Here is a 14,298-nt window from a genome sequence, read left to right on the forward strand (position 1 = left end):
AAGTGGGTTTTCTCGTCATCGCTGAGCATTTGTATTTACTTTTGAGATCTAGAAAACCAAATGTGAGACGAGAAAAGTTTCTAGCTCGACGACTGTTTCGTCAAGGTAGGAGCATCGTTTCTTACTTCCACATCCAAATAATACCAGTCTGGCTAATCTGGCTCTGCTTCTGGCGTTTGCATTTTCTACACCGTGTTAGATTTGTCGGATGACGTCACTTCGAAGTAAACAGACGACCTCAGGCGGCACGTTGCGCTCGTGCAGTTGGGTCCACTTGTGGCCCAGGCAGTGACATAAAATACGTGCTGTTAGCGATCTCGACGGATTCTGTTGATTTCTTTTCTTTGTTTGCGTAACGACGGTTACCACAATGAGTTAAGATTTGATACCTAGATTAGATCTAGACTTGTTCATTTATATTGGAATCTAAACTACTCCATAGAACATAACTTGTCACATTGATAAACATTAGCGACGATAAGTTGAAATTGTCTAGACACTTACCTATCGATGACGACTTAAACCTGCACATGTTTGTAAGACGAATTCGTTTCCTCGCGAGGCACTAGCAGTGTGGACAATATGTACCGTGTCTCTCTGTAAAGACGTGAGTAATGCAGAAGGAATCAAGTGTCTTACGTTACAGAAACAAAGATAGATCTCTTATTTACAATAACACGTACACCACTAAGCTCTTCATAACTGCGATCCTTTTAACTGCCATCAGAGACTCAAGACTGTCTTCCTCTGCGGTGGGTCCTGGTTCTTGTCCCATAATATGTGTCTGTGTAATGTCTTCAGAATTTTCGAGGATCGACTGTTCCAACCAGAACTTGACTTCCGTTCCGTTTGTTGCCAGTCAAGCTGCTGTTACCTTGTAAGTAAGCTTTCGTTCTCTGTGTGTGTTTTCTTATAGCAAAGCAACATAGGGCTATCTGCTGAGCCCACCGGGGGGTTTGAACCCCTGATTTTAGCGTTGTAATTCATTCTGTTTTTTTGTTTGTTTTTAATTTCGTTCAAAGCTACGCGAGGGCAATCTCCGCTAGTCGTCCGTAATTTAGTAGTGTAAGACTAGAGGGAAGGCAGCTAGTCATCACCACCTACCGCCAACTCTTGGGCTACTCTTTTATCAACGAATAGTGGGATTAAACGTCACATTATAACGTCCACACGGCTGAAAGGGCGAGCATCTTTGGTGTGATAGGGATTCGAGCCCACGACCCTCACATTACGAGTTCAGTGCCTCAACCACCTGGCCATTTCATTCCGTGTCAACTAACAACCAATGTGTTTACAGGTTAAAGGTCGCTACTTTAATATAAAACCTTCTAAGTACCTTCTCTATTAATAGACAACAATGTATTGTAAACAGCTCAAGTTACCATTAACTACTACTAATAAAGGTCGCCATTTTAACACATTTTTATAAAATGATAATGTAAAGACGTCATTCGAACATTCTAGAACATGGTTTTAATCTATGTCGTGCCTCGGAGATGATTTTCTACCCCTAGGCGATATTTCATCAACTGATTGGACGTTGTTCACTTTTCCAGACCTACTCTGTTGTCAGTCGACAACGCGTTTGTTCCGCTTAAAGATAAGATAATGAAGACACAATATGTTTATGTGTAGTTAAATGGTGAACAAGTATGAAAGTAACAACGGTATAATTATTACCTATAACAAAATAACATGAGTTACATGATAAAAATCTCAATAACGACATGTTAAACATGATTGCTTCTAAAGTAACATGCTTCATTATTATGAAATATCAAAAATATTTGCTGCTCATGTTGCGAAGGTCTACACTTTACCAAACTATATTATAAAACATGAATATTTATATATTACCAAACTACATTATACGACACAAATATTTACACATTACAAAATTATATTATACAACACAAATATTTACACATTACCAAACTATATTATAGAACATGAATATTTGCACATTACCAGTTTATATTATAGAACATCAATATTTACATTTTACCAAACTATATTATAGAACATGAATATTTACACATTACCAGTCTATATTATAGAACATGAATATTTACATTTTACCAAACTATATTATAGAACATGAATATTTACACATTACCCCATTATATTATAGAACAGAAATATTTACACTTTACCAAAGTATATTATAGAACATGGATATTTACACATTACCAAACGATATTATAAAACACAAATATTTACAAATTACAAAACTATATTATTGAATTTGAATATTTACACCTTACCAAACTATACTGTACTCACTGTCAAAGTATATTACATAACATGGATATTTACACATTACCAAATTACACAAAGGAACATGAATATTCATCCATTACCTTGCTTTTTTGTGGTTAAGAATAAAACGACACAATAAACTATCTGTGCTCTGCCCAACACGGATATCGAAACCCAGTTTCTAGCAATATAAGTATGCAGGCATTCCGCTGTGTCACCGGGATGCTTATTCATTACCAAACTATACTATAAAACATGAAGGTTTACACATTACCAAATTATATCGTTGAATACGAAGATTTATACAATAACACTTTATAACATAGGACTTAAATGTTTACATATCATCACATTACACCATAGATTATCATAATAATCCTATGCAACGATGTTCGATTAAAGTATTGGACTTTATAAAGCAAATGAAAGCAAATGAGAATTTCATCTTTAACTACAATGTAGCCAGCTTTTAACACTATAAAAAGTTCAAACATGTTTCATATAAAATGAGCCAAATAACTTTATGTTTTGATCTGTATTACTGTACCAAAAAAAAGTAGCATGCTACGTCAGATTTTCACACATGACGCCTTGTTTTTATTATTTACCCTGGTGAACAGATAACAAAATGGAACCGATGTGACCTGAATCAAAAAAATAATTTACTGAATTATGAGCGCTAAAAAGCTAGCTTATGTTTCAGAAAAATTGAACCTAACATAATAATATCTCTTTTTAGCTCTTACTTCAATAAACGAGTGTTAGTATCCATTTTTAGCCTCCGTACAGTCATAATAACTTCCGAGAGTGAAACTAAAAATAAACCTGGTAATAAGTAAAGCTCTAATTAAATACACTTTTCTTACTTATAAAGATTAGAATCCAGTGTATTATCTGGTAGATTGATGAAGTTTTGGGATGTAGTGCAGAGATTCCTACACTCAATTACACAACCCCCTTCAAACATGTGGTCAGCTATCGGTCAGTTACCTCTCTCTCTTTGTGAACCTGACGATGACCGAAGAAGGTCGAAACGTTGTACGCTCCTCTACATAAAAATATTTCTCAACTCATGCCAGCCGTTTTTACGTGTATATAGTGCAGAGATTATTTAGCGAACACCATAAAAATCTGAGTTCGTGATTGATAAATGTTTCTTCGAAGATCTTAGTATCTTTATTGATTCTACACGAAACATCCGTCATTTATCTGGCGATATTTACTGACTTTTTCTCTATTCCACGAAACTTTAACGTGTAATTTAAATCGCATCAAGCTTGCATTCGGAAGCAAAACCCATATCATGAAGAACAGAGTATTGTATTTACATCAGCAAATGAAGGTTAAAGGAAGAGACCGCCACCTAGTGGAGCCTTATAAGAATTTAAATGGAGAAGTGTGTCTGGTTTATTGTTATACTTCCACTTCACTGAGAAGTGATCGTAGTGTACTGTTGTACTTCTTTATTGAGAATTGATCCTGGTAATTATACTTTAGTAAGAAGTGATCTTGGGGTATTGTCGTGCTTCTACTTTATTAAGAAATGATCCTGTTGTACTGTTGTAATCTACTTTATTAAGAAGTGATTCTGGTGTATTTTTGTACTTATACTTCAGTAAGAAGTGATCCTGTTGTACTGTTGTAATCTACTTTATTAAGAAGTGATCCTAGTGTATTGTTTTGCTTCTTTTTTATTGAGAATTGATCCTGGTTTATTGTTGTGCTTCTACTTTATTAAGAAGTGTGTTTCATATATTGTTGTACTTACACTTTAGTAAGAAGTGATCCTGGTGTATTGTCGCGCTTCTACCTTATTAAGAAGTGATCCTAGTATATTGTCGTGCTTCTACCTTATTAAGAAGTGATCCTGGTGTATTGTTGTACTTACACTTTAGTAAGAAGTGATCCTGGTGTATTGTTGTACTTCTTTATTGAGAATTGATCCTGGTTTATCGTTGTGCTTCTACTTTATTAAGAAGTGTGCTTGGTATATTGTTGTGCTTCTACTTTTATGAGAAGTGATCGTAGTGTATTGTTGTAGTTCTTTATTGAGAATTGATCCTTGTTTATTGTTGTGCTTCTACTTTATTAAGAAGTGATCCTAGTGTATTGTTGTACTTATACTTCCGTAAGAAATGATCCTGTTGAACTGTTATGCTTCTACTTTATTAAGAAGTGATTCTGGTGTATTTTTGTACTTCTTCTTTTATGAGAAGTGATCGTAGTGTATTGTTGTACTTCTTTATTGAGAATTGATCCTGATTTATTCTTGTGCTTCTACTTTTATGAAAAGTGATCGTAGTGTATTGTGGTACTTCTTTATTGAGAATTGATCCTGATTTATTGTTGTGCTTCTGCTTTATTAAGAAGTGATCCTGATGCATTGTTGTGCTTCTATTTTATTAAGAAGTGATCCTGGTGTATTTTAGTTCTTCTACTTTGTTAAGAAGTGATCCTGATGTATTGTTGTGCTTCTACTTTATTAAAAAGTGATCCTGGTGTATTGGTGTACTTCTACTTTATTGATAATTGATACTAGTGTGTTGTTGTACTTCTTCTTCATTGAGAAGTGATCATCCTGGTGTATTGTTGTACTTCTTTTATGAGAGATGATCCTAGTGTATTGTTGTGATTTTTTTTATTGAGAATTGATACTGGTTTATTATTGGGCTTCTACTTTATTAAAAAGTGATCCTGGTGTATTGTTGTGCTTCTACTTTATTAAGAAGTGATCGTAGTGTATTGTTGTGCTTCTATTTTATTAAGAAATGATCCTGGTGTATTTTTGTACTACTACTTTATTGAGAAGTGATCCTGATGTATTATTGTACTTCTACTTTATTAAGAAGTGATCCTAGTATATTGTTGTACTTCTACTTTATTGAGAAGTGATCCTAGTGTATTGTTGTACTTCATTTTTATTGGAATTGATACTGGTTTATTGTTGTGCTTCTACTTTATTAAGAAGTGATCCTGGTGTATTGTTGTGCTTCTTTTTTTTATTGAGAATTGATCGTAGTGTATTGTTGTACTTCTTTATTGAGAATTGATACTGGTTTATCGTTGTGCTTCTAATTTATTAAGAAGTGTGCTTGGTATATTGTTGTTCTTCTACTTTATTAAGAAGTGATCCTGGTGTATTGTTGTGCTTTTACTTTATTAAGAAGTGATCCTGGTGTATTGTTGTGCTTTTACTTTATTAAGAAGTGATCCTAGAGTATTGTTGTACTTATACTTTAATAAGAAGTGATCCTGGATATTGTCGTTCTTCTACCTTATTAAGAAGTGATCGTAGTGTATTGTTGTACTTCTACTTTATTGAGAATTGATCCCAGTGTATTGTTGTACTTCTACTTTATTGAGAATTGATCCCAGTGTATTGTTGTACTTCTTTTTTATTGAGAAGTTATCCTGTTGTATTATTCTACTTCTTCTTTTATGAGAAGTGATCCTGGTGTATTGTTGTGCTTCTACTTTTATGAGAAGTGATCGTAGTGTATTGTTGTGCTTCTACTTTATTAAAAAGTGATCCTAGTGTATTGTTGTAGTTATATTTTAGTAAGAAGTGATCCTGTTGTACTGCTATGCTCCTACTTTATTAAGAAGTGATCCTGGTGTATTGGTGTACTTCTTCTTTTATGAGAAGTGATCGTAGTGTATTGTTGTACTTCTTTATTGAGAATTGATCCTGCTTTATTGTTGTGCTTCTACTTTTATGAGAAGTGATCGTAGTGTATTGTTGTACTTGTTTATTGAGAATTGATACTGGTGTATTGTTGTGCTTCTACTTTTATGAGAAGTGATCGTAGTGTGTTGTTGTACTTCTTCTTCATTGAGAAGTGATCATCCTGGTGTATTGTTGTACTTCTTTTATGAGAAGTGATCCTAGTGTATTGTTGTGCTTCATTTTTATTGGAATTGATACTGGTTTATTGTTGTGCTTCTACTTTATCAAAAAGTGATCCTGGTGTATTGTTGTGCTTCTACTTTATTAAGAAGTGATCCTGGTGTATTGTTGTGCTTCTTTTTTATTGAGAATTGATCCTGGTTTATCGTTGTGCTTCTACTTTATTAAGAAGTGTGCTTGGTATATTGTTGTACTTCTACTTTATTAGGAAGTGATCCTGGTGTATTGTTGTGCTTCTACTTTATTAAGAAATGATCCTAGTGTATTGTTGTACTTATACTTTAATAAGAAGTGATCCTGGTGTATTGTCGTGCTTCTTTTTTATTGAGAATTGATACTGGTTTATTATTGTGCTTCTACTTTATTAAAAAGTGATCCTAGTGTATTGTTGTACTTCTACTTTATTGAGAAGTGATCCTAGTGTATTGTTGTACTTCTTCTTTACTGACAAGTTATCCTGATGTATTGTTGTACTTCTTTTATGAGAAGTGATCCTAGTGTATTGTTGTGATTCTTTTTTATTGAGAATTGATACTGGTTTATTATTGTGCTTCTACTTTATTAAAGAGTGATCCTGGTGTATTGTTGTGCTTCTACTTTTAAGAGAAGTGATCGTAGTGTATTGTTGTACTTCTTTATTGAGAATTGATCCTGCTTTATTGTTGTGATTCTACTTTATTAAGAAGTCATCATGATGTATTGTTGTGCTTCTATTTTATTTAGAAGTGATCGTGGTGTATTGTTGTGCTTCTACTTTTATGAGAAGTGATCGTAGTGTATTGTTGTACTACTACTTTTTTGAGAAGTGATCCTAGTGTATTGTTGTGCTTCTACTTTATTAAGAAGTGATCCTGGTGTATTGTCGTGCTTCTACCTTTTAAGAAGTGATCCTAGTGTATTGTTGTACTTCTTCTTTATTGAGAAGTGACCCTGATGTATTGTTGTACTTCTTCTTTCATGAGAAGTGATCCTAGTGTATTGTTGTACTTCTTTATTGAGAATTGATCCTGCTTTATTGTTGTGCTTCTACTTTATTAAGAAGTGATCCTGATGTATTGTTGTGCTTCTATTTTATTAAGAAGTGATCCTGGTGTATTTTTGTACTTCTACTTTATTGAGAAGTGAACCTGATGTATTATTGTACTTCTACTTTATTAAGAAGTGATCCTAGTGTATTGTTGTACTTCTACTTTATTGAGAATTGATCCTAGTGTGTTGTTGTACTTCTTCTTCATTGAGAAGTGATCATCCTGGTGTGTTGTTGTATTTCTTTTATGAGAAGTGATCCTAGTGTATTGTTGTGCTTCATTTTTATTGGAATTGATACTGGTTTATTGTTGTGCTTCTACTTTATTAAGAAGTGATCCTGGTGTATTGTTGTGCTTTTTTTTTATTGAGAATTGATCGTAGTGTATTGTTGTACTTCTTTATTGAGAATTGATCCTGGTTTGTCGTTGGGCTTCTACTTTACTAAGAAGTGTGCTTGATATATTGTTGTACTTCTACTTTATTAAGAAGTTATCCTGGTGTATTGTTGTGCTTCTACTTTACTAAGAAGTGATCCTAGTGAATTATTGTGCTTATACTTTAATGAGAAGTGATCCTAGTGTATTGTTGTACTTCTTCTTTATTGAGAAGTGATCCTGATGTATTGTTGTACTTCTTCTTTTATGAGAAGTGATCCTAGTGTATTGTTGTACTTCTTTATTGAGAATTGATACTGGTTTATTATTGTGCTTCTACTTTATTAAAAAGTGTTCATGGTGTATTGTTGTGCTTCTACTTTTATGAGAAGTGATCGTAGTGTATTTTTGTACTTCCTTATTGAGAAGTGAACCTGATGAATTATTGTACTTCTACTTTATTAAGAAGTGATCCTAGTGTATTGTTGTACTTCTACTTTATAGAGAATTGATCCTAGTGTGTTGTTGTACTTCTTCTTCATTGAGAAGTGATCATCCTGGTGTGTTGTTGTATTTCTTTTATGAGAAGTGATCCTAGTGTATTGTTGTGCTTCATTTTTATTGGAATTGATACTGGTTTATTGTTGTGCTTCTACTTTATTAAGAAGTGATCCTGGTGTATTGTCGTGCTTCTACTTTATTAAGAAGTGATCGTAGTGTATTGTTGTACTTCTTTTTTATTGAGAATTGATCGTAGTGTATTGTTGTACTTCTTTATTGAGAATTGATCCTGGTTTGTCGTTGGGCTTCTACTTTACTAAGAAGTGTGCTTGATATATTGTTGTACTTCTACTTTATTAAGAAGTTATCCTGGTGTATTGTTGTGCTTCTACTTTACTAAGAAGTGATCCTAGTGAATTATTGTACTTATACTTTAATGAGAAGTGATCCTAGTGTATTGTTGTACTTCTTCTTTATTGAGAAGTGATCCTGATGTATTGTTGTACTTCTTCTTTTATGAGAAGTGATCGTAGTGTATTGTTGTACTTCCTTATTGAGAATTTATCCTGTTTTATTGTTGTGCTTCTAGTTTATTAAGAAGTTATCCTAGTGTATTGTTCTACTTTAATTTAGTAAGAAGTGATCCTGGTGTATTGTGGTGCTTCTACTTTATTAAGAAGTGATCGTAGTGTATTGTTGTACTTCTACTTTATTGAGAATTGATCGTAGTGTATTGTTGTACTTCTTCTTTATTGAGAAGTGATCCTGATGTATTGTTGTACTTCTTCTTTTATGAGAAGTGATCCTTGTGTATCGTTGTGCTTCTTTTTTATTGAGAATTGATACTGGTGTATTGTTGTGCTTCTACTTTTATGAGAAGTGATCGTGGTGTATTGTTGTGCTTCTACTTTATTAAGAAGTGATCCTAGTGTATTGTTGTACTTATACTTTAGTAAGAAGCGATCCTGTTGTACTATTATGCTTCTACTTTATTAAGAAGTGATCCTGGTGTATTGTTGTGCTTCTACGTTTATGAGAAGTAAACGTAGTGTATTGTTGTACTTCTTTATTGAGAATTGATCGTGCTTCATTGTTGTGCTTCTACTTTATTAAGAAGTGATGCTGATGTATTGTTGTGCTTCTACTTTTATGAGAAGTGATCATAGCTTATTGTTGTACTACTTTATTGAGAATTGATCCTGTTTTATTGTTGTGCTTCTAGTTTATTAAGAAGTTATCCTAGTGTATTGTTCTACTTTAATTTAGTAAGAAGTGATCCTGGTGTATTGTGGTGCTTCTACTTTATTAAGAAGTGATCGTAGTGTATTGTTGTACTTCTTCTTTATTGAGAAGTGACCCTGATGTATTGTTGTACTTCTTCTTTCATGAGAAGTGATCCTAGTGTATAGTTGTACTTCTTTATTGAGAATTGATCCTGCTTTATTGTTGTGCTTCTACTTTATTAAGAAGTGATCCTGATGTATTGTTGTGCTTCTATTTTATTAAGAAGTGATCCTGGTGTATTTTTGTACTTCTACTTTATTGAGAAGTGAACCTGATGTATTATTGTACTTCTACTTTATTAAGAAGTGATCCTAGTGTATTGTTGTACTTCTACTTTATTGAGAATTGATCCTAGTGTGTTGTTGTACTTCTTCTTGATTGAGAAGTGATCATCCTGGTGTGTTGTTGTATTTCTTTTATGAGAAGTGATCCTAGTGTATTGTTGTGCTTCATTTTATTGGAATTGATACTGGTTTATTGTTGTGCTTCTACTTTATTAAGAAGTGATCCTGGTGTATTGTTGTGCTTTTTTTTTATTGAGAATTGATCGTAGTGTATTGTTGTACTTCATTATTGAGAATTGATCCTGGTTTGTCGTTGGGCTTCTACTTTACTAAGAAGTGTGCTTGATATATTGTTGTACTTCTACTTTATTAAGAAGTTATCCTGGTGTATTGTTGTGCTTCTACTTTACTAAGAAGTGATCCTAGTGAATTATTGTGCTTATACTTTAATGAGAAGTGATCCTAGTGTATTGTTGTACTTCTTCTTTATTGAGAAGTGATCCTGATGTATTGTTGTACTTCTTCTTTTATGAGAAGTGATCCTAGTGTATTGTTGTACTTCTTTATTGAGAATTGATACTGGTTTATTATTGTGCTTCTACTTTATTAAAAAGTGTTCATGGTGTATTGTTGTGCTTCTACTTTTATGAGAAGTGATCGTAGTGTATTTTGTACTTCCTTATTGAGAAGTGAACCTGATGTATTATTGTACTTCTACTTTATTAAGAAGTGATCCTAGTGTATTGTTGTACTTCTACTTTATAGAGAATTGATCCTAGTGTGTTGTTGTACTTCTTCTTCATTGAGAAGTGATCATCCTGGTGTGTTGTTGTATTTCTTTTATGAGAAGTGATCCTAGTGTATTGTTGTGCTTCATTTTTATTGGAATTGATACTGGTTTATTGTTGTGCTTCTACTTTATAAAGAAGTGATCCTGGTGTATTGTCGTGCTTCTACTTTATTAAGAAGTGATCGTAGTGTATTGTTGTACTTCTTTTTTATTGAGAATTGATCGTAGTGTATTGTTGTACTTCTTTATTGAGAATTGATCCTGGTTTGTCGTTGGGCTTCTACTTTATTAAGAAGTGTGCTTGATATATTGTTGTACTTCTACTTTATTAAGAAGTTATCCTGGTGTATTGTTGTGCTTCTACTTTACTAAGAAGTGATCCTAGTGAATTATTGTACTTATACTTTAATGAGAAGTGATCCTAGTGTATTGTTGTACTTCTTCTTTATTGAGAAGTGATCCTGATGTATTGTTGTACTTCTTCTTTTATGAGAAGTGATCGTAGTGTATTGTTGTACTTCCTTATTGAGAATTTATCCTGTTTTATTGTTGTGCTTCTACTTTATTAAGAAGTTATCCTAGTGTATTGTTCTACTTTAATTTAGTAAGAAGTGATCCTGGTGTATTGTCGTGCTTCTACTTTATTAAGAAGTGATCGTAGTGTATTGTTGTACTTCTACTTTATTGAGAATTGATCGTAGTGTATTGTTGTACTTCTTCTTTATTGAGAAGTGATCCTGATGTATTGTTGTACTTCTTCTTTTATGAGAAGTGATCCTTGTGTATCGTTGTGCTTCTTTTTTATTGAGAATTGATACTGGTGTATTGTTGTGCTTCTACTTTTATGAGAAGTGATCGTGGTGTATTGTTGTGCTTCTACTTTATTAAGAAGTGATCCTAGTGTATTGTTGTACTTATACTTTAGTAAGAAGTGATCCTGTTGTACTATTATGCTTCTACTTTATTAAGAAGTGATCCTGGTGTATTGTTGTGCTTCTACGTTTATGAGAAGTAATCGTAGTGTATTGTTGTACTTCTTTATTGAGAATTGATCGTGCTTCATTGTTGTGCTTCTACTTTATTAAGAAGTGATGCTGATGTATTGTTGTGCTTCTACTTTTATGAGAAGTGATCATAGCTTATTGTTGTACTACTTTATTGAGAATTGATCCTGTTTTATTGTTGTGCTTCTAGTTTATTAAGAAGTTATCCTAGTGTATTGTTCTACTTTAATTTAGTAAGAAGTGATCCTGGTGTATTGTGGTGCTTCTACTTTATTAAGAAGTGATCGTAGTGTATTGTTGTACTTCTACTTTATTGAGAATTGATCGTAGTGTATTGTTGTACTTCTTCTTTATTGAGAAGTGATCCTGATGTATTGTTGTACTTCTTCTTTTATGAGAAGTGATCCTTGTGTATCGTTGTGCTTCTTTTTTATTGAGAATTGATACTGGTGTATTGTTGTGCTTCTACTTTTATGAGAAGTGATCGTGGTGTATTGTTGTGCTTCTACTTTATTAAGAAGTGATCCTAGTGTATTGTTGTACTTATACTTTAGTAAGAAGTGATCCTGTTGTACTATTATGCTTCTACTTTATTAAGAAGTGATCCTGGTGTATTGTTGTGCTTCTACGTTTATGAGAAGTAATCGTAGTGTATTGTTGTACTTCTTTATTGAGAATTGATCGTGCTTCATTGTTGTGCTTCTACTTTATTAAGAAGTGATGCTGATGTATTGTTGTGCTTCTACTTTTATGAGAAGTGATCGTAGCTTATTGTTGTACTACTTTATTGAGAATTGATCCTGATGCATTGTTGTGCTTCTACGTTTATGACAAGTGATCGTAATTTATTGTTGTACTACTTTATTGAGAATTGATCCTGGTTTATCGTTGTGCTTCTACTTTATTAAGAAGTGTGCTTGGTATATTTTTGTACTTCTTCTTTTATGAGAAGTGATCGTAGTGTATTGTTGTACTTCTTTATTGAGAATTGATCCTTATTTATTCTTGTGCTTCTACTTTTATGAAAAGTGATCGTAGTGTATTGTGGTACTTCTTTATTGAGAATTGATCCTGATTTATTGTTGTGCTTCTGCTTTATTAAGAAGTGATCCTGATGCATTGTTGTGCTTCTATTTTATTAAGAAGTGATCATGGTGTATTTTAGTTCTTCTACTTTGTTAAGAAGTGATCCTGATGTATTGTTGTGCTTCTACTTTATTAAGAAGTGATCCTGGTGTATTGGTGTACTTCTACTTTATTGATAATTGATACTAGTGTGTTGTTGTACTTCTTCTTCATTGAGAAGTGATCATCCTGGTGTATTGTTGTACTTCTTTTATGAGAGATGATCCTAGTGTATTGTTGTGATTTTTTTTTATTGAGAATTGATACTGGTTAATTATTGGGCTTCTACTTTATTAAAAAGTGATCCTGGTGTATTGTTGTGCTTCTACTTTATTAAGAAGTGATCGTAGTGTATTGTTGTGCTTCTATTTTATTAAGAAATGATCCTGGTGTATTTTTGTACTTCTACTTTATTGAGAAGTGATCCTGATGTATTATTGTACTTCTACTTTATTAAGAAGTGATCCTAGTATATTGTTGTACTTCTACTTTATTGAGAAGTGATCCTAGTGTATTGTTGTACTTCATTTTTATTGGAATTGATACTGGTTTATTGTTGTGCTTCTACTTTATTAAGAAGTGATCCTGGTGTATTGTTGTGCTTCTTTTTTTTATTGAGAATTGATCGTAGTGTATTGTTGTACTTCTTTATTGAGAATTGATACTGGTTTATCATTGTGCTTCTAATTTATTAAGAAGTGTGCTTGGTATATTGTTGTTCTTCTACTTTATTAAGAAGTGATCCTGGTGTATTGTTGTGCTTTTACTTTATTAAGAAGTGATCCTGGTGTATTGTTGTGCTTTTACTTTATTAAGAAGTGATCCTAGAGTATTGTTGTACTTATACTTTAATAAGAAGTGATCCTGGTTATTGTCGTTCTTCTACCTTATTAAGAAGTGATCGTAGTGTATTGTTGTACTTCTACTTTATTGAGAATTGATCCTAGTGTATTGTTGTACTTCTTCTTTACTGACAAGTTATCCTGATGTATTGTTGTACTTCTTTTATGAGAAGTGATCCTAGTGTATTGTTGTGATTCTTTTATTGAGAATTGATACTGGTTTATTATTGTGCTTTTACTTTATTAAAGAGTGATCCTGGTGTATTGTTGTGCTTCTACTTTTAAGAGAAGTGATCGTAGTGTATTGTTGTACTTCTTTATTGAGAATTGATCCTGCTTTATTGTTGTGATTCTACTTTATTAAGAAGTCATCATGATGTATTGTTGTGCTTCTATTTTATTTAGAAGTGATCGTGGTGTATTGTTGTGCTTCTACTTTTATGAGAAGTGATCGTAGTGTATTGTTGTACTACTACTTTATTGAGAAGTGATCGTAGTGTATTGTTGTACTTCTTCTTTATTGAGAAGTGACCCTGATGTATTTTTGTACTTCTTCTTTCATGAGAAGTGATCCTAGTGTATTGTTGTACTTCTTTATTGAGAATTGATCCTGCTTTATTGTTGTGCTTCTACTTTATTAAGAAGTGATCCTGATGTATTGTTGTGCTTCTATTTTATTAAGAAGTGATCCTGGTGTATTTTTGTACTTCTTCTTTATTGAGAAGTGATCCTGATGTATTGTTGTACTTCTTCTTTTATGAGAAGTGATCCTAGTGTATTGTTGTACTTCTTTATTGAGAATTGATCCTGGTTTATTGTTGTGCTTCTACTTTATTAAGAAGTGATCCTGGTGTATTGTTGTGCTTCTACTTTTTTATGAGAAGTGATCCTAGTGTATT

The 14,298-nt window shown here is 32.8% G+C and overlaps 1 protein-coding gene across 2 annotated transcripts in view; it reads left to right on the forward strand.

Annotated features, from left to right (window-relative positions):
* Nucleotides 1–288: 288 nt before the first annotated feature.
* The window catches only part of LOC143247328 (uncharacterized), a 90,198-nt gene continuing 76,188 nt past the window's right edge, over nt 289–14,298 (forward strand). For both annotated transcript variants that reach the window (XM_076495183.1, XM_076495184.1), the window contains exon 1: nt 289–877. In XM_076495183.1, the coding sequence (XP_076351298.1) occupies nt 615–877 (263 nt within the window). In that variant the 5' untranslated portion in view covers nt 289–614. The remainder of the gene's footprint in view (nt 878–14,298) is intronic.

The sequence above is a fragment of the Tachypleus tridentatus genome, chromosome 3 (assembly GCF_004210375.1).
Source record: "Tachypleus tridentatus isolate NWPU-2018 chromosome 3, ASM421037v1, whole genome shotgun sequence".
NCBI lineage: Eukaryota > Metazoa > Arthropoda > Merostomata > Xiphosura > Limulidae > Tachypleus > Tachypleus tridentatus.